A 27,624-nucleotide genomic window follows, 5' to 3' on the forward strand; every position below is an offset into this window, starting at 1 on the left:
AAGAACAGACTCTTATTTACAATGACGGCCTAGGAACAGTGGGTTAACTTGCCTTGTTCAGGGGAAGAAAGACACATTTTTACCTAGTCAGCTCGGGGATTCGATCTAGCAACCTTTCGGTTACTGGTCCAACGCTCTAACCACTAGGCTACTTGCCACCACAAAATGAGCTCTATCCATTTCATGATTTTCTAAGGCCTTATACAAACCCCAAAACACTTTTGAAGAAATGCTCTCTCTCCCCTTGCTGAGTCTACAGAGACATTAAACTGCAAACCAACAGAAGAAAAACACTTTTAAACAAGTATTTTAACCCATCTGATTTGTCAATGACATTAAAAAAACTTTCTTCAGTCCCTTGGTAAATCTAATTGCTAAATGCTGACTCAACGTTCACCTTGGCCAGAGCTTCTCTCTCCTCTACCTGGCATCAGGCCTAATCGGGTTCTCAGCAGGTGTTAGTTGGGGCTGGCAGTAGCCTGGACTCCCTGGGAAGAGTGTAGGGACAGCAGGCCATACATAAACACACATCTACTTTATGCCAGAGCTGAGTAGGCTGGTACACTCTACACTGTAGCAGCATCTGATAGTTTTCAAGTGCAGTACATATAATTAGGTGTTTACAGCAAAGCTGTGAAACCTATTGTTATTCTTAGATTATCAAATAACTCAAGCATAAATTGGAAACTATTTTTCCAATTTGGCACACAGAGACTACTGGTCATAAGTAACCATAGGACCAAATGACACCGAATGTAGGCCCATGGTACGTCTTAAATTTGTTTGAGAAAGCTAAGGGATTGGTCAAAAATATTGCTGAGGTATTGATAGGAAATCAGGAAATCAGATTTTACTTGTCCATTAAAATCCTTTGTAAATTCACTTCACAATGGCCTAGCAAGTCAAAACATTTTAGGGTCATCAAAGACATTAACATGATGAACCATGTTACGTTTGGCATTGATATCCTAAATAATAAGGAAACTATTAACAATAAACTTTTTTGACTATGTAATGCTGATTTGCTGACCACGTCGCGACGTGCCTGAGCATTGCAAAATAAATGTACACATACATGTTATTCAATCATTGCACCCAGACTGCTCGCGCGCGTCAATGAGCGTCTGCGTAGCCAGATGCTTAAATAGAACTTGGTTCTATTTGTGACACTTACCGCGCAGCAAATCCCGCCTCACCCATCTCTCCCATCTCCTCATTGGCTTTAAGGGGCATACACCCACGTGGGTGATTGAAAGATGAACTGAGGTTCACACTCCAGTCGGTAGTGTTATTGCACCTTATAGTTGGTAGCCAACCGCCATATAAAGTCCAAAGAAGAAGATGCCTGAATGAGGAGCGATTACTAGAAACTAACTCGGTTTACCCTTTTCTCTGTGGATTACTTGTCGGAGCAGAGGACCTTGTGCATTTCAGGTAAAATAACAACCCAATGTTTATATCCCAGGACAAATTAGCTAGCAGCAGCAAGCTAGCTTGCTAGCTAAATTGCCATAAATGTTTAATGCTTTTCAACCTGTCTCCAAATTAATATAGTTGGTTCAGAGTTCGTTTTGATATTTCGACCTGCATGTCCTGATCGCATCTGGTGTGTGTGGACAAAATCAACATGCTCACGATGGTGCATGCGGACGCATAAAAATCTTCTTCTCATGGGCTAAACGTAGATTCACTCCAGATTTGGTCTTTGGACTCATCATAATAGTCCCTAAAGTGTTTGAGAAGATAACATTGATTCATTCAAAGATGGCCACAATAGACCAGTAGATGCTGCTAACAATACTTCAAAATCTTATTTTCATGAACCATAGAACCAAAAGACACCACCTTTGTAATGTAGGCCCATGGTACATTTCTTAACTTAGTTTGAGAAAGCAATGGGATTGGTCAAAATATGTCTGAGTTATTGACAAATCAAAAATAAGACTTTATGTGTCCATTTAAACCACTTTAAATCCACTCCACAGTGGCCTATCAACTTTAAACTAGGCGTCTCTACAGGGTTGACTGGTTGAAACCAGGCAACACTTATTTTAAATTAAATCAGTTTTAACATGAACCATTTCATTGTAATATTCAAATTTGAGCTGGTTCAGGTCTGGCGTATAGCTTTTTGATAAAAGTCTACAATTAACATATTTGAATCAACAATAAAGTGCTTGGAAGCTATAAACATTTGAATCGTTTTAATACATTTCAACTTTCATTCATTTTAAGGGTATCAGCAGCATTATAAATGAACTCTCCAGGAAGACTGATGTCTACATAATGATCTTAGTTGTATTTGGCGTACAGGTGTCATTTCAGTTGAAAGACGGAGAAACTTAAAGAAACAGCTGACATATTCAAACAGTCATATCAACCAGAGACCTATGGTTCAAAGGTCAGGGACAAAAAACAACCACAATGTGATCTTACTCTGCGTTAGTTCAATTCAATTAATAACCAAACAACCATCCATTTGTACAGTAAAAAAAAAATGTTGCGTCTCTAGTTATGCTATAATGGTACACATACACGTCTTCCTCTCTTTCATCTGGTCTGTAACTAGTTTAAACGCAGTTTAAAGCTTTGTGGGGGTTCCTATGAAACACACAAACATATTTTTTGAGAGAAAAAAAAAGTATGAACATTAAAGCATTTCTTTTGTCATCGGTTCTAGAATTAATTCACTACTTCTCTACGTTTCAGCTGTTTTCTGTTATGTGTAGATGTTTAGCAACAGGTAGGTTGTGCGTCTGGCATCAAGAACTACTGTACTCAGTTGATAGGTTACAATTCAGTAACCTGATATCAAAGTATGGACTGTAATACACGACAGTAGAGTAAATTATGGCTTAGGAAAACTCCTATATGGCTTACTTTAGTATGGCAAGTGTCCATCTTTGCAAATGAACTTAACATGGTTGTGGCTGAGCTGCTGCTAAAGGAGTTAAGAGAGGAAATATCCATTTGGAGAATACAAGACAGTTTGAGGTATCGTTCCTTCAATGTCAAAATACAGTTTTTTACACAACCTTTTTCTGACAACACACCGTTCTATTTAGAATTCTCACATTTCTAGCAAACATGTTCACATCCTTCAACTACAAATAAAACAGAAATAAAATGAGCCAACCAATATGAAATCAAAACGAAAGGAGTGAATCCAAAAATGGCAATAATTATAATATTAATAACAATAATAACATTTTAAAAAGGAACGTCTTCATTTTGGCAAGATTTCCCATACACAGCAGGACAGCCTTGAGAGGGAACATTTATAAAATGAAAGAATAAGAAAAGTTCTATAAAAAGAAAAGCATATATTTTTTCATAATTTTTTTGTTTTGTTCAAAGAAATATTGGGTCTTGTTATTCAAATAATAAAATATTGACCATATTGTTTTTAAGTTTTTCCTTTTGGTATCACACTTAGCATACTCCAATAAACAAAAATGGTAGATAAGGTATTCACAGTAAAAAAATCATAAAAAGGAAGGTATCAGTGATACCTGGAGTAAACAGTTGATCTAAAACTTTGAGGACAGTGGCACTATGTGACTTTTTTAGGGTATGCGGCGGTAGCTAATCCAATTCTGCACAGAATATTAGATTCAGAAACTGGCAATGAAAGACGGACCTCCACACAAAACAGAGACATAAACTTGTAGTGAGACTAAGTTTTTCACAGCCATTCAAACAGTTACAACACAATTCATTTGGAGGATCTGAAAACAAATGTACCTAAATGGAATCCTCTTGTGATTGATGGAGACTTTCTCAAGTATCTCCAGCAAATTGACTGGGATTTTAGTCAGTAGTTACAACAAGGGGAAAGGCGGTGCTCTATCACAACACAGATTTTCATGTGGCTAGGTCGATAATAAATGGAACAGAAATTATTGAACATTTTAGAATATGGTCATAGTATTGGTCATAGTATTTATGTAATTCAAAGGACAGTTATTTGGCCATTTCAACTCCATCCTTGTAACAATATATGAAAATATCCCATTTTTGGAAACTGAAAATATGTGGAATTCCATGCCTCAAGTGGTCTGCCAGATACATGGAAAACAACCTGTGAACATTTTACAGTGTTACAGGTGGTTTCTTGAATTATCTTTGTAATAAGTTTTTTTGGTTTATGTAAGCTGTTTATGTAAGCTGCTTGTGTTTCTTAGTTTGTCTCGTCATTGGCTAATGGCAGCCCCTTAAAACAGGAACCCACCTGAAAACAACTTTTTTACGAAAAGGTTAATCGAGGAAAGACTGAAAACCGTAACAATCATACATCTTTGGATATCGTTCGACTTGGTTTTCATAGAATATTTGGAAAGTTTTGTTGAAACAGCGATCTACGGTAAAAGCTAGTGTCATTTGGGCTGTAAGTGTGAGGTAAGAATTGAATATGAATAGACATGAAGACAAAATACAAAACAAATTAGTCACTCAAAAAAGTGAACCATGGTCTGCTGAACAGAAGGTTCCCATGACAACAGAGGTATTTGAGGCACTGCAAACCAATCACTTTTAGTTGGTGACAGAAAGCTTCCAGCAACAATATACATTTGTAATTACATTTTGGAATTCTGCAGGAAAGGGCAAAAAAGTCAGCAAATTCATCCATAACAGAATGGTGAAACTCGGGCTTTATATTCCTTAATGTCCATACTTTCATGCAATGTACAAAGTTGAAAAAATGCTGTGCGTTCATATTTATCGCTCACTTTCGGTCAGGCTTTGTTTCCTGTTCCACGTTTCTGAGTCATGTCTTCCTCCAGCAAGACGAGATGGTGTTTGGCAGCAGCAGGTGATGCCTTAATAAAGAGACATTCATCTCGCTTTTCCTGTTTGACTGAGGAGACATGTCTGTTGTTCTTGTAGTGGTCCACAGCTGGGCTCCGAGACAGCTTGATTTGACATCATCAATGATGGTGGTCTCTCCATCACCCATTTGTGAAGCTGATGAGTCTGAGGTAGAATATGTACTTGAAGCATAGCCATGTGCTTCCATACTGCATGTCAGTAGCTGAAGTGACCCAACTCTGAATGAACCGCTTTAAATTAAGGCAGACGTTCAGGATTTGGACAAGGTGTTGAGTCCCAATTGTGGGGTTGGATGCTGGCAGGCGATTCTTGCAGAGAATAGGCGATCAGGAATCATATAATGTCAAACAACATATGTGAACTGGCAAACCCACAGATCCAACCAGTTATTCTGGGTAGAAGAGGGGCCTAGTGACATTCAATCACAATCCAAGGCCTCCTGCTTTTCTTGACAGGAAGGAATAGAAAGAGTGTACCACCCTCTGAACACAAGGAGTGGCAGCTGGCACAGGACTGGCATTTGGCACCCAAAAAGAAAAGGAAAGGGGGCACAGAAGTACCCTTTTGGTTGAGGTAGGTATGCTTGACCAGCAGCACGACAGGCAAAATGGTTACCTTGATAGCTCTGAAGTTCTCGTCAGGCTGAGGTAGCTATCTTTGGAGGTAAAACGTTTTGGTGGGGGAGCAGAAAGTTAACAAAGAGTTTGGGATAGGGGGTTGAACAGAAATGGCTGAATCTGTGATCACTCGACACCAGACCGCCTCAAGGCTAACATGGTGAGACAACAATCAATTAGCAAGGCTAAAGCAGACCACGTTACGTAGCCCTGAGGTACAATCTTGTGGAGCTAACCAGAGAACACCTATCAACTGAAAACATTCACTATATCTACTGTTTCACAAGCTGAACAGAGAAATCACTTTGGTACTGGCCTCAATGTAAGACTGATAGACTTTCTATCTCATCCATTGACTCAAGTTCAACATCTAATTATCTGAGAGCCACGTTTACTGTTCAAACTGGTAAAAGGCCTCAATATATTTATCAGAACCTGAAAATGGCACCATTGGCCATTAACTTAAAATGACATAAAATGAAGCTATTTATGGGTTTTGGTTTTAAGAAGATGCACAATGTCCAATACCACACTGAAAATATAAGGAATACAGTAATATTGCAGTTATCTTCAGAGATGAGCCAGCAGCATTTTACCTAATGAGTCATTTTGAATAATAAATGGCCTGTGCCCATTTCCTCTATAGCTATCAATACATTTCCATGGAACTAAAAATAAAATGATAAAATAAGGCTTTCAGCTTTGGTGTAAAAGACATGGGGTTAAAATCTCAATAGTTACTCATGACTACATTGGTACTACTTTGTTTTTACTTGAAGCTATTATAAAATACCTTTTTTCGTTTGTGGTATTGGACATTCAACAGAAGTCCTCAACCCATCATCTCTTACTCTCAGTTTCATTCTCAATCTCTCTCATTCCCTGCTAGAACTACGGCTGGACGGACACTGCAATAGGCAGACTATGGCTAAGGCGTTGGTGGGCAGGTGAGGTGGAGGAACCATAAAACAGCCATTAATTTCTCAGGCTAAGGGGACTGGGCTTGGGGGGGGGGGGGGGGGGTAAGTGGAGTGGTGTTTGGGTGCTTTAGCCGGTGCCTGTGCCAGGTTGGCATGGTGGGGGCTGCTCGATGAGGACTTGGCACTGCGCTGGGGGGTCTTGACCCTTAACAACCATCACTGGAGCAGTGATAGAGTCACATCTCTACAGGCAGAAAAGAGAAGGATGGTTATTATTATACTAACCCGGTCCATAGAACACAGAATGCTAGAACTGTGAGTGTGTATGGTGTAGAATTGTGCATATTACAGCTCCTTACCTGAGGTACTAATTCAATGACCTCGGGCATGCGGATCACCCCCTCTTTAGGTGGGCTAGCCCGCTGGTTCCTGTCTCCTCCTCGGGGCCCTGACCAGCCATCTTGGGTCCCTTTCCTGCAGAAGAAGCTGAGGAGAGAAGCATTCAAACATGGAATGAGACCCGTGTCCTCGAGTCAAAGTGACTCAATATCCAGGCAATAATAAATAAAGCAATGTAAACTAAAACCATATTCAAAACTTATTCTGCTACCATATTACATTTGACCAAAAAGTGCTTCCTTACCTGCGGCGGTAGCCAAACATGAGGAACAGAACACAGAAGAGGATGCATGCCATGCCAGTGTGGATTCCCACCACAATGCCAGTCATGGACCCCTCGTCATCCTGCTTGCAGTTACATGGGCTCTGCCCACCTGGACAAACACACACAAAAATGGGTTTTGTTAGTGGAAAAACAATAGAGGGATACACATACACACTCACATGCTCGCACAGACACGCATAAGTGCCACAACTCACACCATCTGTGGTGTCAATACAGCGATCTGCTTTAATTCTAATATAAGGAGGCAAATATTGTGCACTAATTACACCTAGAAAGAGTTGAAAACAAAAGTACACAAAAACACATTCCCTGTTCTTGTGGACTTGGCAAAACATCTGTGCAGACACACACTGAGATGTTCTTTCTGTGATCTGAAAGATTAACTAAAGAGATTTACATTACATTTACCTTTTCATAATATAGCTGACGCACTTATCCAGGATGAGTATATGTTTTTACATATATCCTCTGACTAGGGTTGCAAAGCTACTCGTAATTTACCAATGTAAATTTGGTAATTAACAGAAAATATGTGGCAATCTATGGTAACTTTGGTAATTTACTGTATACTTCAATAGCTTACAAAAATATATATGAATGTATAGTATTCATTTATTATATCTGTGTCCATATTGTCCATGAGTTCCTAGTAGATAGACCATATGGTTCAAGAGAAAATAGCTGAATGAATGAAAAAAGCATCTAATGAGTAATGGCATTATTTTCAAATAATTATTTTTTCTTCCAACATTGATTTTTTTCACATCTGGCACCAGTCTGACGCCAAAATATTGACAGCAAATACATATTGAAATAGTAAAATAAATAAAAGTGTGTAAAAAAAAATATAAAGGATATTTCACATTAAACACCAGTGGTATTCACTAAGTTGATGGTTTATATTTAGGATAATGTTTTACAGCTTTGTCATTCAATAGTAAAAAAAAAAAAAAAATCACCTTCATTATTTGACATGTGATATTGCCAGAGAGAGGGCCACCGATAACTACAGACATCTGTAATAATCTAAAGTACCCATTAGGGCCACTGGATGTCTTTTTATAAATTACATACAATTCTTGAAAGTTACCAAAATTCTTGTAGGTAACTGATCAACTTTAAAAGTTTCCAGTAGTATACCCTCCCTTTGTTGAAAAATCTTTCGATGAGCCCTTGAGCAAAGCACTGAACCCTAATTGCTCTGGATAAATTATTAAAATAAAAAATGTACCCCCTGACACATACTGACTAGACAGCATCATTGCTCCACATCGCCCCCTGGTGTAGTATGTTAGACAGTACCATTTTACACTGACAGTTACACATAGGGTCCTGATCCTAAATCAGTTTAAAGGTCCGTGTTTGTGTCTCACCGGAGCTGGTCTTGGCGCTGGTACCACTCTCAGCCAGTGAAACCAGATGCTTGTTGGCAGCACCGTCCCCATTGCCGTTGTAGGCCACTAGTTGGATCTCATACACAGCAGCGGGTTCTGAAACAGAGATGGCCAGTTTGGAAAACCAACCATAGAAAGCAACACCCTAATACGCAGAATTCATTCCATTTCAAAGGTCCTTTTGGTACCAGTACCGGCACTCTGCATTGTGAAAATGTCTGCTTTGTGTGCGTCATTGCAATCTGAGACCCTGCAGTGACAGTGGTTAGGAGTATTCTGCCTCATCACTGACCTAGATGGGAGATGGTGTGGGTGTTGATGTGGCCGGGAAACGCTTCCTGCCCCTGGAAGTTGGGCTGGGGGACCTCGCGGTAGGACAGCTTGAAGCCCTCTACCTTGCCCGACTTACTTGGCAGCTCCCAGAACACCTGCATGGCCGTCTTGTTCAGCACCTTGGTGAAGAAACTGGGAGAAATGGGTACTGTGAGGGGAAAGAGGGGAGGGACAGAGAAGATGAGTGGATTAACGTACAAATTGAATTCCAAACATGAGAAGACAGATAGAGAAAAGGGAAAGAGATGAGTGAGGCTTCGGATAAACAACCAAATGTGAAAAACTAAAACAAGGATATTTTACAAAAACAGGAAAAGATAGAAAAGTGAGAAAAAGTAAAGAGTTGGACAAATAAAAATATAGGTGCGATCGTGGAACATGAGAAATTAGACACTCTGATATGCAACTGCTTATCTCCTCTCATTTCATGATGTCTAAATGACGTACCGCCCCCTAGTGTTGTAGCCACCACAGTGCTGGACTGCTGGCTGGCTCCCAGAGGGGAGTAAGCCTTGAGGTAGATGGAGTAGGTGGTGGCGGGCTCAAGGGTGGTGAACTCATGCTGGAAGGTGGTCTTACTGACAGCTTCCTGCAGCTCTCTGCTGTCTGGCTCTGGAAGGGACAGGAAACATGCAGTGAGGTCATCATCTTTGCATCTTACGACAGGAAGGTATTAAAAAGAGGCGGTCTTGTGTACTACTGGAGTACTAGATACATAAGTGTCAGCAAAAAAATATCTTCAATTCTTCATATGAATTCCATGAAACAGCAAAAATATAAGATTCACTTTGGACAATGAAGTTGTATTATATTATAACAGCCTCCTTACCACCCAACATGCGGATGTGCAGCACATATCCGATTATGCTGTCGGTGACCTCTGGAGCGGGCTGGACCCAGGTGAGCTGTAGGGTAGTGGGGGACAGGGCCGTGGCAGTCAGGTCCTGAGGGGCCTCGGGCAACTCCGTGGACTGGGTGAGGGCCAGGCGGGCACTGGCCTGGTTGGTGCCAGCGCTGTTCTCAGCAATACACTGGTAGATGGCCTCGTCTTCTGTGGTGATGCGCGTCACCGCCAGCGTACTGTAGAGGGGGGGGTGGGGGAGGTGGGGGGGTATTGTTAAGAGTTGTAGTGACTAATAATGATGGTGTAATGAATATATTAATAACATTACTTGATGTTTAATTTGAATCTTATATTTGCAGATCTAAAAGTAAATCTAGATGAGTTAAAGCATACTAACTACTGTACCTGTTATTGTTGGTGAGCTTGACGTTGTCACCAGGCGTCAGGATTTTGCCGTTCTTCAGCCAGATGAGGTGAGGCTCGGGGACTCCCTGGGCCATACAGGTGAACACTGCACTGCTCCCTGCTGGTCTGGAGACAGACTGCGGCCACTGCAAAAACTCAGGAGGAGCTGGGAATAGAGAGAAAGAAAAAGAAAGAGAGTGAGCTTCTCCTATTTCGCTACGTGCTATGTAATTAATGCATGTGATGAAATGTTCCACCATCTTCTATTGTGTTAAAGTCTGCTTGGCAATATCTACATTTTGTAGTTTATTTCAATTTAATTTAAATGAGAGGGGTTGGGGAGGGAGATGGATAGGGGATGAGATACTGCTTGCTATTACAGGGCTCAGTGGCTGCTTTGACTGTGCAGTGTTGCCTGTCATGCAATTACTATAAAGCACAGTAGAGGGCAGCATAGATGTTTCAGCAACGCAGTTGACACAGATGGACTTGACATTATTCTGACCATTCTGGTTGTGAGACTAAAATGAGAATAAGATAAACTTGCCAAAATTATGTTTTGGATAATGGACAGTGTACGAGAGATACAATCTTGATTTAAATTCTAGGGTTTACTCAATATTTGATATGCCATGTTTGTGCTCAATTTAATATAGTTTAGGTGTCGAATGTTACTCAAAGAACTTGAAAAGGATGAAATGTCATTCTGTTCTGTGTTTTATGTGGTCAGGATGAGTGTTTGCCTCTGAATCCAAATCCCAAATAATCCACAAACAAGAAGAGCCACCACATCTCCAACAAGATAAGAACATTAAGGTCCAGACTCAGACTCCAACTGAGCATATGTCAAAACAAGGAGTCCAAAATCAAGTTCATTATCCATGATAGCAGCATCTCGTCCCCAAATTAAAGTGGCACCCCTGTCCGTCCCTCTTGTGACACCCGAGTGGAGAGGGAGACAGAGAGGGGCACAGAAGCAGTCTCTCGGCCACAATGGCATAATGTCTGTGTGCAAAAACCTGAGGCCTCGCCCCCCTCCACACGCATCTCATTGATCTACTACTTCCCCCACCCCCCTCGTAAAAATTAGCTTGCTCACAAATCCATTGTCAGGACTCTGGGAAAAGCGGACCAAGAGGAGAGGGAGGTGGGGTGGGGGGTGTAGGGGTGAAGGGGCTGGGGGCATGGGGGGTTGGGGCGGCCATCAATCAATGGCAGGGATGGATTTTATTTCTAACCAGGGCGCTGAGCCTCAATCTCTTTGCATTAACAAGGGACAGGAAAATAAAAGATGACATACAAGCTGGGCCTCTAAAGCTTGTGTACCGAAAAGATAAACATAAATGCTTGGTTTAATCTTGTGGAGATTTGAGGATATTGAGGAGATATATACCTGTTAGGGTTCCCAGGGTAGCAGAACTTGGATATGACAACAAATTGTGCTAAACATTTTTATATAACCACAGGAACACGTTTAATCTCCCTAACTGTTTTTCTTCCGTGGTCTCCCTAACAGAAATCCACCTGAGAGCAAAGCATAGGGCCAAATATTGGTTTAAGGAAAGTTGAAACAGTAAGCTGCCATAAATGGCCCTCTAGACATATCCATCAGCAACGAACTGTCCAATTCCTTATGTCGAGACTGACAGCAGTACTCCAAACAGTCTAGAATAAGTGTTTAATAAGTGTGTATTTCACTTCAGCTCCAGCAGTGTGGAGAGCTGAAATTGAGTTTGAGTAATGGTGGATCAATGCTGGATGTGTGTGAGAGCCTGGTGACAGAACGGCAGTCAGGGTCATTGTCATTCTGTTTGCAGAGAGAGCTCCCCAGCTGTCCCAGCCTGCCCCTCTGCAGAAGGGACCGAGGGGGTAGAGAAAAGGTGGAAAAGGGAGACTGTGGTTAGGGTGCAGGTTTGCTGGTTTGCTCATTTGAGAGCAAAAAAGATGGCTCCCATTGTGAGAGTGAATGTGGGCTGCGCCATACTACTGCATTTGGGGGAAGGACGGGTAATGAATTTACCCTCTAGCATCCCTCTCTCCTGTGCTAGAGTGCACTTCACACTTGGGCGAGGCCATTTATTTAGAGGAAAGATGCCTGTTATTTCAATGAGGGTTAGTGGTTCCTTTTGTTTCAGTGAACTAGAGGAGAAACCTGCAGTGAATGCTTTTCTTTGGGTCTGCCTGTCCCTCAGTCTAGGTGTTTGCCTACCAAAGGTGTGGCTGAACTATCTAGAGTTTTCTGTGTTCCTGTACGTTGCTGTGACTCATATTGTATACAGCAGACTTCAGCATTCTGGTCACACACATTTAGGTCCTCAATCATGAAAACCAATCACGGTCATAGATTGGTTTTCAACTGTTTCACATCATTTCTCATACAGAACTATACCGAAATATATTGAACTATCCAGAAATATACTGAATGTGCTTCCCTCTCTGTAAACCTGATTGCAGTGTCATCAGAGCAATACAATGAGTTGACCATGACCATGGCTAAAATCGAACACAACCACCATCATGACAAAGTTCACGACACATAGGTCCCAATTGTGAATTGTCCTAAATTCCCTGGAATATTATGCACATTTTCAGAAGGTGTGAATGAAAAGTAACTCTCAGCTTTCCCTATGCATGAGGATGCTAACCAAAAGCCATGGGAATGGCGTGTAGGCATACACATAGATGTCCCTTAGAATAAGCTGTTTTGCAAACACACAATGGCTGTCATGTCCCTTTGTGTCCTTAGCCCTTCTGTGTGTCTGACTGGCACTCGTGGCCTCTGTCCCCTGAACTTGGCCTTGCCTGTGTCTGTCGCCTGCAGCTGTGACAAAGACAAGTGTCCCCACAGGCCAGGGAGGTGGAGCGAGGACCGTCTCGCTGCTCTATCAAGGCCTGCCAATCATAGGCCTATAACAACAAAAAACCCATCAAAGCCCCACCCCCTACCACTAAAACTAAAACCCCACCCCCAACCATCTCACGCATAATTTCCTTAGGGCCTGCAGGGAGAGGGTCAGGGGTGAGAGATCAGAGGTGATCCCTCACTCTGGCACGATTACTCTGCTCCCCCTCCTCCTGCACTTGGGCTTTGCTAGCACTGTCTGTTTTATTCTGTTTCTATATCTTGTTATCTTTTTTCAGTTCTCTGTTTTACAATTTCTTCTGAATCTGTTCTCCCTATATCTCTCTTTTTCTCTCGGTCAACCTCAATCTCTCGGTCAACCTTAGGATCTTAATTTGATCACCCTGTTGCAGAAAAAATTTCCTGAAATGCACTTGTAGTGCATTGAATTTCCACTTCAATATTTCAGACTTGATTTTCCCCCCCCTTTTTTTTATTATCAACCCCTACAAAAATGTCCATTAATTCTAATCCACATAGTAATTCACATTTCTTGTTGCTAAAGCATTATTTTCCTTCTGTAGCAAACTGTCTCGAATTAAGATCCTACATCTGTATTTCTCACTGTCTGTTTTCTAATGTATTATTTTAATCGTCCCTTACTCTACCTCTCTCTGCTTCCCTGTACATTATATCTCCCCTTACTGTCTATGAGTGTGTACAGTATATCTCTCCTTGCTGTCTATGAGTGTGTACAGTATATCTCTCCTTGCTGTCTATGAGTGTGTACAGTATATCTCCCCTTGCTGTCTATGAGTGTGTACAGTATATCTCTCCTTGCTGTCTATGAGTGTGTACAGTATATCTCTCCTTGCTGTCTATGAGTGTGTACAGTATATCTCCCTTTGCTGTCTATGAGTGTGTACAGTATATCTCCCCTTGCTGTCTATGAGTGTGTACAGTATATCTCTCCTTGCTGTCTATGAGTGTGTACAGTATATCTCTCCTTGCTGTCTATGAGTGTGTACAGTATATCTCCCCTTGCTGTCTATTAGTGTGTACAGTATATCTCTCCTTGCTGTCTATGAGTGTGTACAGTATATCTCTCCTTGCTGTCTATGAGTGTGTACAGTATATCTCCCCTTGCTGTCTATTAGTGTGTACAGTATATCTCTCCTTGCTGTCTATGAGTGTGTACAGTATATCTCTCCTTGCTGTCTATGAGTGTGTACAGTATATCTCCCCTTGCTGTCTATGAGTGTGTATAGTATATCTCTCCTTGCTGTCTATGAGTGTGTACAGTATATCTCTCCTTGCTGTCTATGAGTGTGTACAGTATATCTCCCCTTGCTGTCTATGAGTGTGTACAGTATATCTCTCCTTGCTGTCTATGAGTGTGTACAGTATATCTCTCCTTGCTGTCTATGAGTGTGTACAGTATATCTCTCCTTGCTGTCTATGAGTGTGTACAGTATATCTCCCCTTGCTGTCTATTAGTGTGTACAGTATATCTCTCCTTGCTGTCTATGAGTGTGTACAGTATATCTCTCCTTGCTGTCTATGAGTGTGTACAGTATATCTCTCCTTGCTGTCTATGAGTGTGTACAGTATATCTCTCCTTGCTGTCTATGAGTGTGTACAGTATATCTCTCCTTGCTGTCTATGAGTGTGTACAGTATATCTCCCCTTGCTGTCTATTAGTGTGTACAGTATATCTCTCCTTGCTGTCTATGAGTGTGTACAGTATATCTCTCCTTGCTGTCTATGAGTGTGTACAGTATATCTCTCCTTGCTGTCTATGAGTGTGTACAGTATATCTCCCCTTGCTGTCTATTAGTGTGTACAGTATATCTCTCCTTGCTGTCTATGAGTGTGTACAGTATATCTCCCCTTGCTGTCTATTAGTGTGTACAGTATATCTCTCCTTGCTGTCTATGAGTGTGTACAGTATATCTCTCCTTGCTGTCTATGAGTGTGTACAGTATATCTCTCCTTGCTGTCTATGAGTGTGTACAGTATATCTCTCCTTGCTGTCTATGAGTGTGTATAGTATATCTCTCCTTGCTGTCTATGAGTGTGTACAGTATATCTCTCCTTGCTGTCTATGAGTGTGTACAGTATATCTCTCCTTGCTGTCTATGAGTGTGTACAGTATATCTCCCCTTGCTGTCTATGAGTGTGTACAGTATATCTCCCCTTGCTGTCTATAAGTGTGTACAGTATACTGTAATACTCCATTTCTTTATACCTTTGTTTCCCTTCTCTCTTGTGTTTAGTGTATGTGTACATGTCCCACTATCTCTATATTTTTCCATCTTTCTCTCTCTCTCCGTCTCTTTCTCTTCCCCACAGATGGTGATTATGCAGCCATTGTCTGACTGTGGCCTGCATCTGTCCTGGTCAGGTGGTCCCCTGGTGCAGCCAATTTATGACCCCCAGCAGCCAGCACCCCAAATTAGTTTGGGGGTGGGGGGCAGGAGGCAGACGCAACCAGGGAGATGAGGTCTGAAAAGGCATCCCATAATATGCAAAGCCAGACCAGACTTCATAAGACCGAAAAGGTCTGCAGAAGGTAAAGGCTGGTCAAGTTCAAGTAGAATCAGTGAACTTAGGAGATTTTCAGGCACATTGAGGCATATGGTATTTGACATGAGATATCAAGGGATTGAGTAAACTAGAATTAATATGGTATGTTTTATTGATGTTAGATTTGGGTATAGCCTGAGTCCCTGATATAGATGGTGTTAACATTATGGACTGGATTTTTGTTATCTACCCCCACATTAACTGTATGAGTGGTTTTAGAAAGAGCAGAAATGTTATCCACACTGTAACATACACACATGTATTGATCAAGTTATGAAAAATCAAGAGAAACTAAACCGATTCATATCTGTATATGAACGCTGACTGCAATTGTACTCCTCCAAACCTATTGATGGTTTGACCTCTTTGTTTTCAAATCAAGTTATGCTCTTTGTGCCTTTTCCAACGTCAATCAATAAATGAATGAATATATTCACCAAGCCCAATAAGGGCGCTAGCCAGATCCTGATTTAGAAAAACACAGAAAGCAGATACTGATTGATTGAGTTGGGTGGCGAGGACAAGCAGACAAACTCAGCCATTAACACCAGCTACCAGTATACATTTACAAATGTGTGTACTATCGTGCCATTTGGCAGTGTATTACTGACGTACAGGAAAGTATCACCTGACTAAACACTCCAACTATGAACACATACACACACTCACTCTGAAACTCAAATTTGAGTGTGTTTGTGTTTGAGTGTTACTCTGAGTTTATATTTATGTAGGCATAATTGTGAGTTGAATCCATGGGATGAACCACCATTAAGATGCTATAGTATAAAATATGATTATGATTATGAGCTAAAATAGGTAGAGGAGAGAGGTAGAATTACACATAAAGCCTCGTTGAAGTAGAGGGAGGGTCATTTCAGCAATAAACGGTATCTCCTCCTTCATCTTTGTCCAGCTGGAGCCCAATGCCAATAGAACATGTTGGCCAACAGCAGAACACTAAGGCCCCGTGCCAGGAGGTCAAAGGTGACCAGAAGAGTTGGGGGATGTCAGTTCACCCTTAAGGTCATGGTCAAATCTACCAAAGGTTAATATATTCTGACCTTCCTAAAATAACCCCAGCATCCCCACCATCCTCCATCCTGCTTATTACCTCTCTCCCTCCATCTCCCCCACACCCCTCTATCTCTACCCCCCAAAACAGAGCCCTGGGAGAGCCAGGTGCTCCCCTGAGGGAGACTTGAGATGAATTTCCAAATGGACCCCCAGACCCAACTCCCTCAGGCTCTTCTGTAGATCTGGAAAGACCACATAGGTTTCAAAAATATGCTAATAGCATCACCTTGTCTCCTGATTGGCTGGGTGGAATGTCTGACATGTTTTTTCTACCTATCCACTAATTTCAGATCTACAGAAGTGTTTTCTGGGTAGGGGCTAGGGGGGCATTTAGCATAGGCCTGGGAGGCACCGGTCTATTGAGGTGATGGTTGAGTGGTTTCCTGGAGGCTGGTAATGGTGGGTGGGAGATCTGAAAAGTGCTGTATCAACAAAGCCAATATTGCATTGTGTGTATTTGGGGTTTGAGGGTTAATACTAGTGTGTTTGGTGTGAGATTGATGGGTACCACAACTCACCCTGCACCACCAGTCTGCCCAGCGCAGTACGCCTCATTCTGGTCCCAGGGCGGTTGGCAGAGCACACGTACACCCCAGAGTGTTGCAGGTTGGCATCTGAGATCATCAGGTTCCCCGTACCCAGCACCTGGATACCCTCCACCCCGATGGAGCGCCCGTCTGGAGGAGAAGAGAGAGATAATGCAAAAGGGGGAGAGTTAGAGTGCTGAAAGTCTCATCTGTAGCAGAAATGGATGATCTATTTAGCACAGAACTACTCAACAATATTAAGGCAGCATTTAGTCAATGTTCAACTACCAAGGCCACATTGAAGTCTTATATCATGTGTATGTTTGCTGTCACTTCTGTAACCCGAATAGGTGTCAGAAAAGTGACAATAACAAATAGATTTTAACGGTTAACGATAACAAATTGATGTTACGAGACAATACTCTCTGTGGTAGAATCATTTTGTCTTGGGTTTGGACAGTGATGTAGGTTGTGTGAGAGGGAACAGTGATGTAGAGTGAGAGGGAGCAGAACCCTACCCAGCCGACTCCAGGACACGATGGGTCGAGGGTTGCCAGTGGCGATGCACTCCAAGATGGCAGTCTGGTGCACAGTGATGGTCAGGTTCTGAGGACCCGACAGAATCACTGGCTCCTTGTAGATCCGTGGAGCTGCCACTGTAGAGATAAAAAGAGAGAGAGAGAAGATAGGAAATGGTGACAAAGTAAAAATACAGATATCAGTAAATACACAAACAGATATTTGTTATTAGCAGATATGATCTCTGACACATACATCCTCAGAGAGGACAGCTTCTCTTACCAGTGACAGTGAGCTGGGCCTCGTGACTGTAGCGAGTGTTAGCGATGTTGGTGGCTACGCAGCGATACACACCACTGTCAGCCCACCTTACACCGGTTATCTGCAGGATCCCTGTGGGCAGGATGGTGTACCTGAATACAGGAAAGGAGAATTATAGTGTGTGTGTGTGTGTGTGTGTGTGTGTGTGTGTGTGTGTGTGTGTGTGTGTGTGTGTGTGTGTGTGTGTGTGTGTGTGTGTGTGTGTGTGTGTGTGTGTGTGTGTGTGTGTGTGTGTGTGTGTGTGTACCCATGGGTTACCTGTTATCATCAGTATTCACAGCGGTTCTGTTTTTCTCCCAGGAGATGCTGGCCTCTGGGATTCCGTTCACCTGGCAGGTCAGTCTGGCAACGCCACCCTCATCCACCGACTTGGACTCTGGGTGAGTGTGGAACTTAGGGAGAGCTGTGAGTGAGAGAAAATAGTCATGTCCAAGACGGTTTTCAATGTCCTAGAACCTGGAGACAGGTCTTTCTGATGGGCTTAGAGCAACTGCATTTTTCTTAAATGAAAGTGAATCACCATGGTAACCCCTTTCCCTAAGGGGAGAACCACCAATCATTCCAATAGCCATAATTCTGCTGGTTTACCCAAAATCCCCTGCACCTCCCAACCCCCAACCACCCACTTCTGGTTTTATTTGGCCAGAGGGAGGGGTCAGGAGATTGAGTGAATGAAAGGTTGTCCACTCAGTGGGGCGTTTAGAGTGGGGGGAGGTGCTGTGGTTATTAATGTTCAGTCCCAACTGGGGACAGATAATGGAGGAAGGGGTGGGAAGGAAGGATTAAAGCAGTCAGGTATGATTTAAAGGCACAATGGGTAGTATCAAATGAATGAACACACATAAAGAATGTCTTGACCAGCATGGGAGCCGGTTTATGTGAGATGCTATGTTCACTTCAATGGCTTGCTAGCCATTTCAAAGAGTTGTGTCACACATGACTCTTACAGTATACCGTATGTGTATCATCTGTCTTATGTATGACTACTAATCTGTGTGTGAGCACTCCAATATGTATATGTGCCTGCGCGTGTCTGTGGTGTGTGTAACTTACATGCCAGCTGAACCCTGGCCTTGCGGCTGATCAGCATGCCATAGTGGTTCTGGGCAGCACAGTCATACTCCCCAGCGTCCGTCTCATTGCTCTCTTTCCTCTTCTGGAAGCTCTTGATCAGGAGAGTTCCGTTGGTCAACACGCTAGCCTTCGGCCCGGTGGGAACGGGCACTCCGTTGTGCCGCCACATCACAGAGATAGGCCCCTCCCCTTCCACCTGGCAGTCCAGCATCAGGGGCCGATCACGCACGGCGATGACATCATTGGGCTCCTTCAAGAAGGCCAGCTCAGAGGCTCTGCCCAACACTGGGAGAGAGAAGAGGAGCATGGGAGGTCAGGTACTGCTGAAGTTCTCCTCCATTCATATGATGATAAGGATGATGATGATGTAGGTAAGAGGGCTGATGACAAGGGACATCCTCAGGACATAATGGAGCATCTGATGATGATGATGGTGGTGGTGGAGTTGATGATGAAGAAGAGGACAATGATGGAAGTAAGAGGGCTGTTGAAAAATGACAATGATGAAGATGAGAATGAGGATGATAATAATGATGACACACACACACACACACACACACATTCACACGGACACACACACACACGCAAAAGACTCTTAAAGCTGAACTGACATCAGGAATATGACCTATCACCTACTATTACACTACTACACCAATCAATCAGTGATTCCAGTACAGAGCCATCAGAGGGCCAGAGGTTGAAACTCTCCACTGAAAGATGGCTGATGAAGCCATCCTAGTGCTGATGTCATCGATCTAAGTGGACTTTTTTCGTAAATTATTCTCTGTTAACGACCTGTCTATTGGTTTCGTGTAGTGCCTTAAGCACATATCACACTGTGTTATATCACCATTGTAAAATATAGCTCCTACATAGTTAGCAAGTTTAGGAGCTTCCAATACCGACAATATATGGCCATGTGGTTCTGGGGAAATATATTGAAGCACCTTTCTTGGTGGATTGATTTATAACAAATAAACAGTGTGTCTGTTTAAACTTTTCCAGTGCTCTATGTAAACCAATCTCTGCCCAACTAGATGTTGGACATAATCCAGGCCCTTGTGTTCTTAATAACACCTTAATTACCGCTGAATAACAGGGTTGTTAATGAGAGATTAATAGGGGAAAAAGAGGACGCTGGATTACTCCTTGGCTGGGTTTATAGCGCTAGGCTGGGAATCACACACTGATAAATGGCCAGTTTCATTGAGCAAGAGCAGACAGCCTGAAGCCCTAACTCTTTCCCCACAATGAGACCCTGTGAAAAGTGAGACTGCCTCTCTCAGTGGTGTGCCCCACACACAGTGTGCACTGGTGACAGCTTCATTCTCCAGATGGGGGTGTGTGTGAGTGTGAATGTGAGTGTGAGTGTGAGTGTGTGAGAGAGAGAGAGAGAGAGAGAGAGAGGGAGAGGGGGGGGGGGATATTGGACTGAAAAAGTGAGAAACAACAGCGCAGAGGGAGGGGAGCAAAGATAATGTCTTCAGAGGAGTCTGTTTGGGTAGTTTTCAGAAGGGTGAACTTGCACTTGACTTTCCTCCAGCCTGATTGATAGCTCTGTTAGTCACCTCCACCCCCCATCCTATTCTGCCTTTCACAGTGCCCCCCCCCCCTCCTTCCCCCACACGCAAACACAATTAATTCCCAAAACTGCCTTACAATAGTGCCGAATGCCATGGAGCCATTGAAGCAAGAGAGGGCCTGAACAATGCAAGAAGTAGGGAAGAAGGGGGGAGAGGGAGAGGGGTTAGGGGTCAAGTTTGGATGACTTCAATGAAGTCTGGGTGGATGACTAGTGAGAGCCCCCCCACACACCCCCTTTTCCCTTTTCCCCTATGTCCCCTTTAGTCATCGCCCACTCAGATGAGAACATCTGCCCCCCTCTCGCCAGCCACTCTACTGCACCCCCCTGTCCCCCTCTCCCCTTTTTAACTTGAACTTGGAGGTGACTTTCCCATGCCACCCCCATCGCTCACACTTCGCCGAACCCCGTCACCGATTCCGTCGACACGCCCGTCGCCCCATTATACGCACCATTTGGCGATACCCCTTCTGTTCCCCCTGATTTTTAACCCTCTCCCTTTCCTCTGACCCATTCTAAAGTCCAATCCACCTTTCCCCGATGTTCATGATTTAAAAAAAGGAGAGATGCTGAGAAGAAGAAAAGGTTCAGTTCATTTTCGGTCTCTTATGTTGATATGGCAAGCTGTGGAATTGTAGCGTGTGACGTCTGGATCCCCTGACCCTGTGACCCTTCCGAAGAACAACAATACACACTCCCCAGACACAACAAACCCCCGCCTACATCAACACGGCCGACCACAGCAAACCTCTGCAACCGTCAAACATCCCACCAAAAACACGCCAGACAGCTGCTCTTTCTTTCCCAACTCCTTCCCCCCATCCATCCAGTCTTCCCATCCTCGCCATAGTCCTCTCCCATAGCCCCCTCTCCCACATCAGCCCATTCTGGGAGACCCAGTCTAAACTCCAGTTCTTGGCTCTGCTCCAACACATGCTGTGTAATCTCCACTGCCTCCAGTTGTTTTTTTGTTTGTCCAATTAGCCTCCCTTTACTCTATTTAATCCCTCCCCCTTTTCCCATTAATCCACCTTTATTGACTCCCTCTGTAACAAATAACAACTAACCAGAAACTACAATCTACAGTATAGCTGCGCATCCACAGGACTGATCCTTAAAGCATCTTAATCTAAATGAAGATATCTTCTCGCTCCAGTAGATACCTGATCATTACATTTAGATTCGGGTTATACACCTTTTAATCACTGACATACAATTCTTCTCAATCCCCTGCACCTTCCAACAACTATATATTATATGAGTACTTGGGCCATTCAGGGTAAAACTCCATCATTTACACAATCAATGCACACGTGGATGCATGCCAAACAAGCAGCCACAGTACAAGGAATCTTAAACCCTTCAAACTTATTTTACAATCTCCTTCATATCTGCTCTGCAAAATATATAAATTCTGGATTTCAATACTATGACCCAGGACCAGGTCGAAGCTTAAGTCACTCTGGCCTGGCGTCTTAGAACAGGCCCCAAGTCACACTGCCTGACACAGCTGGGAAGCTTGGGCCCCAGGTCTTTGTAGTTCAGAACGACTGCTTGCACTACCCAGAGACACTCAGTCAAGCTTAACATCTGATGTAAGGGGTAGCAGTGGATAATGGAATACCTGGGATGCTATGCTGGGGATGTAAAGAGAGTGAGATGTCGGTCACGGTAACTAAGGATTAGCTGCATGTCAAATCTTCTGTGGGGACATATTGGATTAGAGATATCTGGGGACTTCCATGCTGGGGATAGAGGGAGAGTGTAATGTAAGAAGGGACTATGAGGGAAACAGTTAAGTGCACAGTTAAGACTGATGTCAAATTGTGTTGATTGAGGCTTTGAGGGGTGAGAGCGCTGTAATCAGTACATTCTTTTTTTTTTTTTTTTTAATGATTAAGGTTTTGGGAAACCTTAATCATTAATTTGTACTTGAAATCAGAGGCATAAAGCGAATTATGATATTATTTATCATCTACATGTATGTATGCCATATAAAAGCAGCCAAGCTGCCTTATAAATTCCCAGCCGTATTCTACACAGTCAAAATGCAAAGCCCATCTTTACCACTGCAGCCCTGCATTCGCCCCTGTGCCGCGGAGTGTGATTAAGTGTTAAGTTTAGGGATAAATTTGCCACCCATCTGGGTGCTCATAATAAGCAGAAGGGGGGCTATCCAGAACACTAAGGACAGGGCCCCCCCCCCATCCCCCAGCTTTCCCTCACACTCCACCCCACCAAAATCCCAAATCTCCACCCCTCAGCCCCAGACTGTGACCCCAGAACCCTAAAAGGTCATGAGAGAGTTGGCTGAGGGGACTGAGGGGGCCGGGGTGGAGGACAGCTTGCATTCGGTCACCAAACCACCCCCCTACCCCAGTCCCTTCATTGTTTATTGTCGCCTCAGACTTGGCAGTGAACTTCACAGTTTCCATTGTGACTGTGGCGTGAAGGTGGCTAAGCCCCCCAGGACGATGAAAAGGGGGTTCAGGGTCGAGGCAGAGAAGGCAAACACAAGTAAATCCCTTCATTGGTTGCGTCCTCTATATTTTTCCCTGTGTGGGTTTGTATGTTTTTTGTGTGTGAGTGTGTGTGTGTGTGTGTGTGGGGGGGGGGGGGGGGGGGGGGGGGGGGGGTCTGTCGCTGAATCCTTAATTGACTTGTCCCATACTATCCCCTCTCCCTGACCCTGGAAACCCCTGCATGAAGGGGAGAGGCCGACTTTGGAGATAGAAGGATGCCATTGTGAAAATGAACGTATTTTATGTGCGCTTCACTTTATGTGCTTTCCTAAATGTTTACAGTGTTGATAAGCTCCATTAGGTGAAATGGATAAGATCAATGAACATGCTTTAATAAGCATAGAATTCTAAAGGCTTAGTTGTATTATCAGCTCAAGTCGCACCACAGGCAGACCCTCTGGTATAGGCTTAAACATGTCTTATTAGCAGTGGATATTGCTACAGCCAGCAGCTCTCCCTCTCTCCTTTCACCTTTTCCTTCACTAGCCTCCTTCACTCTTCATCATAGCAGAGGGCTAGGCACAGATGATGTCTACTGAATTAGGCCCATGCAGGCAGGCAGGCAGGCATAATGGATGGAGGGGAGGGGGGTAGAAAGGCCTGTATAAGTATTGGGGTCTGACTCCTAGGCCCAGCTGGGATTGAGAATTGGGGGTGCTGGGGCAGGGGGCTGTGGATTTGGGGACTGACGTCGCAGGGCTGGGCCTATTGTCCCACTAATAGGAGTTAAACTCCCCTCTCTACCCCTCTCCCAGCCCCAACCTTTATGGCTGGTGATGGTGCACCAGCAGATCTGCTCCCAGCATAGCTCCTCTCCTATTGTTTAAACAGCCACTTCTTCATTAATTGCCAGCCAATTTGGCATTAGTGTGTGTGTGAACACGAGACCCTTTTCCCATTGCGCTAATTAATTCACTTCCGCCTACAATCACTTCCTTACACACCCATGGGTTCGTTCAGCAAGTGTAGGGGGCATTTAAGGACCAATTACAAGGGGTGGCATTGTAGGAATGTGGGCAATGTTGGCAACAGACTAAGCATCCATTATGCAACGTTTTGAGATAACATATTTAGCTTGTCTGTTATTCATCATTCAACAACCCTTAATGGCCTAGTTAATGACAATACAGTCTAATGACAACACACTGTGTTGGTGAATTCATCAGTATTTTAACACTTGTTCTAACTACTTAGAATATGCTCCAAGCATATTTTTTAAAATGTATTTTGGCCAGAGTCTGTATTAAAGCGAAAATCACTTTCCTCCATTTTTCTCACCCCCAGTTTTCTGTAAGTGGGATAGGCCTATACTTCGATCAGAACTCTGTGGCCATGTAAAAACAGCACAATCAAAATAAGACAGATCCTAAACTAACCAACTTTGCTTTCCCTTTGCCTCAGCCTGAGTTCCTCAGACACATGTTAGAGAGATGCAGTGGAGCACATTTTGTCAAAGTAATTGCAACCCCGAATCGGGATGACCAAAATGTATTGACATTGTTGGACAGAAATGGCCTATGTCATCTTGTACTGCTGCTTGTGAAAGTGGCTTCTGTCAAGAAGTCAACATCAGGTCTCATTGACCACCAGCAGTTGATTGAATGGATTTCACTTTTAAGAACAGGAAGTCTAGTTTATCTTTAATCGAAAACAATGCCAGAACGAAGGTAGTTCCATGTTTCGGTATTGTTTCAATTAAACTGATAGATAGAGATGGACATGTTTTTCCGATACTGTCCTTAAAATTCACTTTTACACACTTTCTTGATAACTTTCTTTCTTGAGGTCAATAAACCTCAGTGTGTCTTTCTCTTTCTCTTATAAAAGGTTTCATTGTATAGTGAACACGATGTTATTTTCAGTCTCTATACATCCCACCTCAAAGGGCCTTGGGAGAATTATGCTCTCAATCTATGAGACTCGTGGTGTAAATTGTTCTTTCACCAAGCCCATGATACACAGGCAATTTGTTTTGGCAATATTCATCTTATTGACTAGGTGGCCCTGCCGATTAAAATTCCCCAGATAATAAAACGATTCTCATTTACAATGGAAAAGGTTTCGGTAACCATTACTGGCAACATTGCTCTGCAATATTGCATCAAAACAATGGCCAGTGTTGCCTTTAGGTCTTGCTTAAGGTCCTATAAAATGTAATACATATTGAATCGCATACCTAAAAACTATATGTCATTCATAACTGCTGTCCAAAAGGGTTGAGTACCTGCATTTTTTATTTGGTCTATGCATGTAATTAACCAAGTAATTACTGTGGGGAACTTTCTTATCCCTCATACACACAGCAATAACAGCCAGCAGCACTGTTTCTATGCACCAACGTCAGTCTTATTTGTTATATAATGTATGAACCCAGGGTGGGTCCAGCCACATAAGAGGTGAAGAAGTGGGGAGGCCAACGGGGAAGGCTATGAGGCTATGGCACAGAGAGCAAATATGTCTGAAGGAACTAAGGCCAAGCTTTTGAGCCTCATGGCAGAGTAGCGCCTTGGCCCTGATTCTACCTTTGTAGATCTTTGGGATTAACACCCCCAGTCAGAAGGGTGTCTGGTTGAGAGTAGGAGAACACTGTCTGTGCAGGCTGGGGGAGAATGTTTGTGTGTGTTTGCCTAGGTTTTAGGGGATGTCTAGTAAGGCGGCTGCAGGGGGATTACTGAACACCCAATCACACACACCACCATACCCCCAAATGAGGTGTCGGGTGGGAGGCAGACAGAGAGGGTCGGTCTGTTTTATGTAAATTAAGGTGTGAGGACGCCAATCATTGTTTGACCCCAATGTTCCTGGCTGCCCTGTGTCTGACCATGGTAGATGAGTCTGATCTGACCAAATATCCCTGACCAAATATCCCTGAGATTTCAATACACAAGTGGTAGCCAAAACATTGCCATTTCCCATCCTATAGTTACTGGATTTACAGATATGTTCCTTGCCTGAGTTTAACACTATTTTATGAGAAGTGTAAACATGGTTCTTATGGAAACAGTTACAAACTGCACATCTTGGTTAAAGATGGTACAGTGTTTTGAATCAGATGGAGACTTGAACAGCCAATACCTGATTAAGGAATAAATGCATGAGAGGCAATAGTCAGGTTCAGAGGATGAGTCAAATTTACTAGCATGTTCAAGGTTAGTATTGAAAGGTTGTATTGGATTAGTGTTGTGATGATTATGTGAAGTTTGTTTGATGGATAGCCATTTTTTTAAATATATTTTTTAAACCTTTATTTAACTAGGCAAGTCAGTTAAGAACAAATTCTTATTTTCAATGACGGCCTAGGAACAGTGGGTTAACTGCCTGTTCAGGGGCAGAACGACAGATTTGTACCTTGTCAGCTCGGTGGTTTGAACTTGCAACCTTCCGGGTCATTATTTGGTATTAAGTGGTGCAATCAGAGAAAATAATGTGGGAGCTGACTAAAGTTAATAACATGAAGCCTGACATGATAAAGCACCGTGAGTTCCTGTCCCCAAATTGCCTTATAGCGAAGTAAACTTGTGCGTAAAAGGAGAGAGAAAAGGCTAGTATCTTTACGCACCGGCTGAATGGTGCATCATACTAGCACACCGTTGAAATCTCTGATCAAACATATGTCAACTTTTGTGCTGATAACACACAATTAATTAAACATATTGGAATGAAAAACGTTTAAAATAAGTATCTAATGCTCTTGTATTTCACCTTACCCGAATCAATAACAACATTTATTTTATTTTTTTGAAGGCTCTCCATTCTGATTTCCACGCATAATATACATATTAACACTATAGACATGTATGTTGAAGGTCAAAAGCTTCCCTCCAAAGACATAGTTGTAAACATCCTAACGGTTCCAACTTGGCCATTCATCTTTACGCGCGCCTTAACAGCCCCCATTGATTTATCTCATTACACCCATGGTATCCCAGAGGTTGCAAACTACACATGTCCCCTAATCGACACCAATGACTTTATGGAAGACATACACAGACGAGATGGAGTCGACAGGAAAGGAAAAAATAGCTTTTACGCACTGCAATAGGCTAGAGAGTAGGGTGCACACTAAAGACGCATGGCTTCACGTTCACCTCAAATACAGGATATAGTGAGGCGGCATGCTAAACTAATTTCAAAGTCACATGCAAGTAGCAAGACATTCAGTGGGTTCCGCATGGAGTACATTTACTTGACGTTTACTACCGTTACCCATTCAAAGCTCGAACACTCATCCGCTTAAATATGAAAAGCATTACCTGAAGATATGACCACCAATAAAAAAAGCAGAAAAATCCTCGTCTGGTTCATGTTTTAGTATTAATCCCTTTTAGTTTGAGGTCTAACTATTATAGCAACGCTTTAATAGCGAGCTTCACTCCTTAAAATGTATTAAATAAAAATCCCAACAAAATCTCAAAAAATCATTTCCGCAGTTTAAGTTCCACTGTCCAGCGAACGGCTGGCTTCTGGACTCGTTCAAGGCTGCTTTGAGAATGTCCCGTTTGCTATTGTAGAAGGGCCCTCGCGGGGTTCTGGGGCTATTAGTTATGCG

General features: G+C 43.0%; 1 protein-coding gene across 1 annotated transcript; it reads right to left on the bottom strand.

Annotated features, from left to right (window-relative positions):
- Positions 1-2,189: 2,189 nt before the first annotated feature.
- LOC110534642 (immunoglobulin superfamily DCC subclass member 3) lies at positions 2,190-27,624 on the bottom strand. Its single transcript, XM_036944937.1, has 14 exons — positions 27,329-27,624; positions 18,951-19,256; positions 18,156-18,300; positions 17,859-17,989; positions 17,576-17,713; positions 17,049-17,207; positions 10,029-10,194; positions 9,609-9,859; positions 9,227-9,391; positions 8,739-8,927; positions 8,426-8,542; positions 7,011-7,140; positions 6,727-6,853; positions 2,190-6,611 (listed from the first exon to the last, which is right to left on the bottom strand). The coding sequence occupies exons 1-14, from the start codon at positions 27,378-27,380 to the stop codon at positions 6,495-6,497; spliced, it is 2,193 nt and encodes a 730-aa protein (XP_036800832.1). The 5' UTR covers positions 27,381-27,624; the 3' UTR covers positions 2,190-6,494.

The sequence above is a fragment of the Oncorhynchus mykiss genome, chromosome 2 (assembly GCF_013265735.2).
Source record: "Oncorhynchus mykiss isolate Arlee chromosome 2, USDA_OmykA_1.1, whole genome shotgun sequence".
Lineage (NCBI taxonomy): Eukaryota > Metazoa > Chordata > Actinopteri > Salmoniformes > Salmonidae > Oncorhynchus > Oncorhynchus mykiss.

Excerpts from the sequence above, each read along its gene's own strand:
- LOC110534642 (XM_036944937.1), bottom strand. The coding sequence starts at position 27,380 with ATGAACCAGACGAGGATTTTTCTGCTTTTTTTATTGGTGGTCATATCT. Across the intron at positions 18,301-18,950 it reads GGCCAGGGTTCAGCTGGCAT|CTCTCCCTAAGTTCCACACT; the intron begins GTAAGTTACACA and ends TCTCACTCACAG. Across the intron at positions 6,612-6,726 it reads TCATTGAATTAGTACCTCAG|AGATGTGACTCTATCACTGC; the intron begins GTAAGGAGCTGT and ends TTCTGCCTGTAG.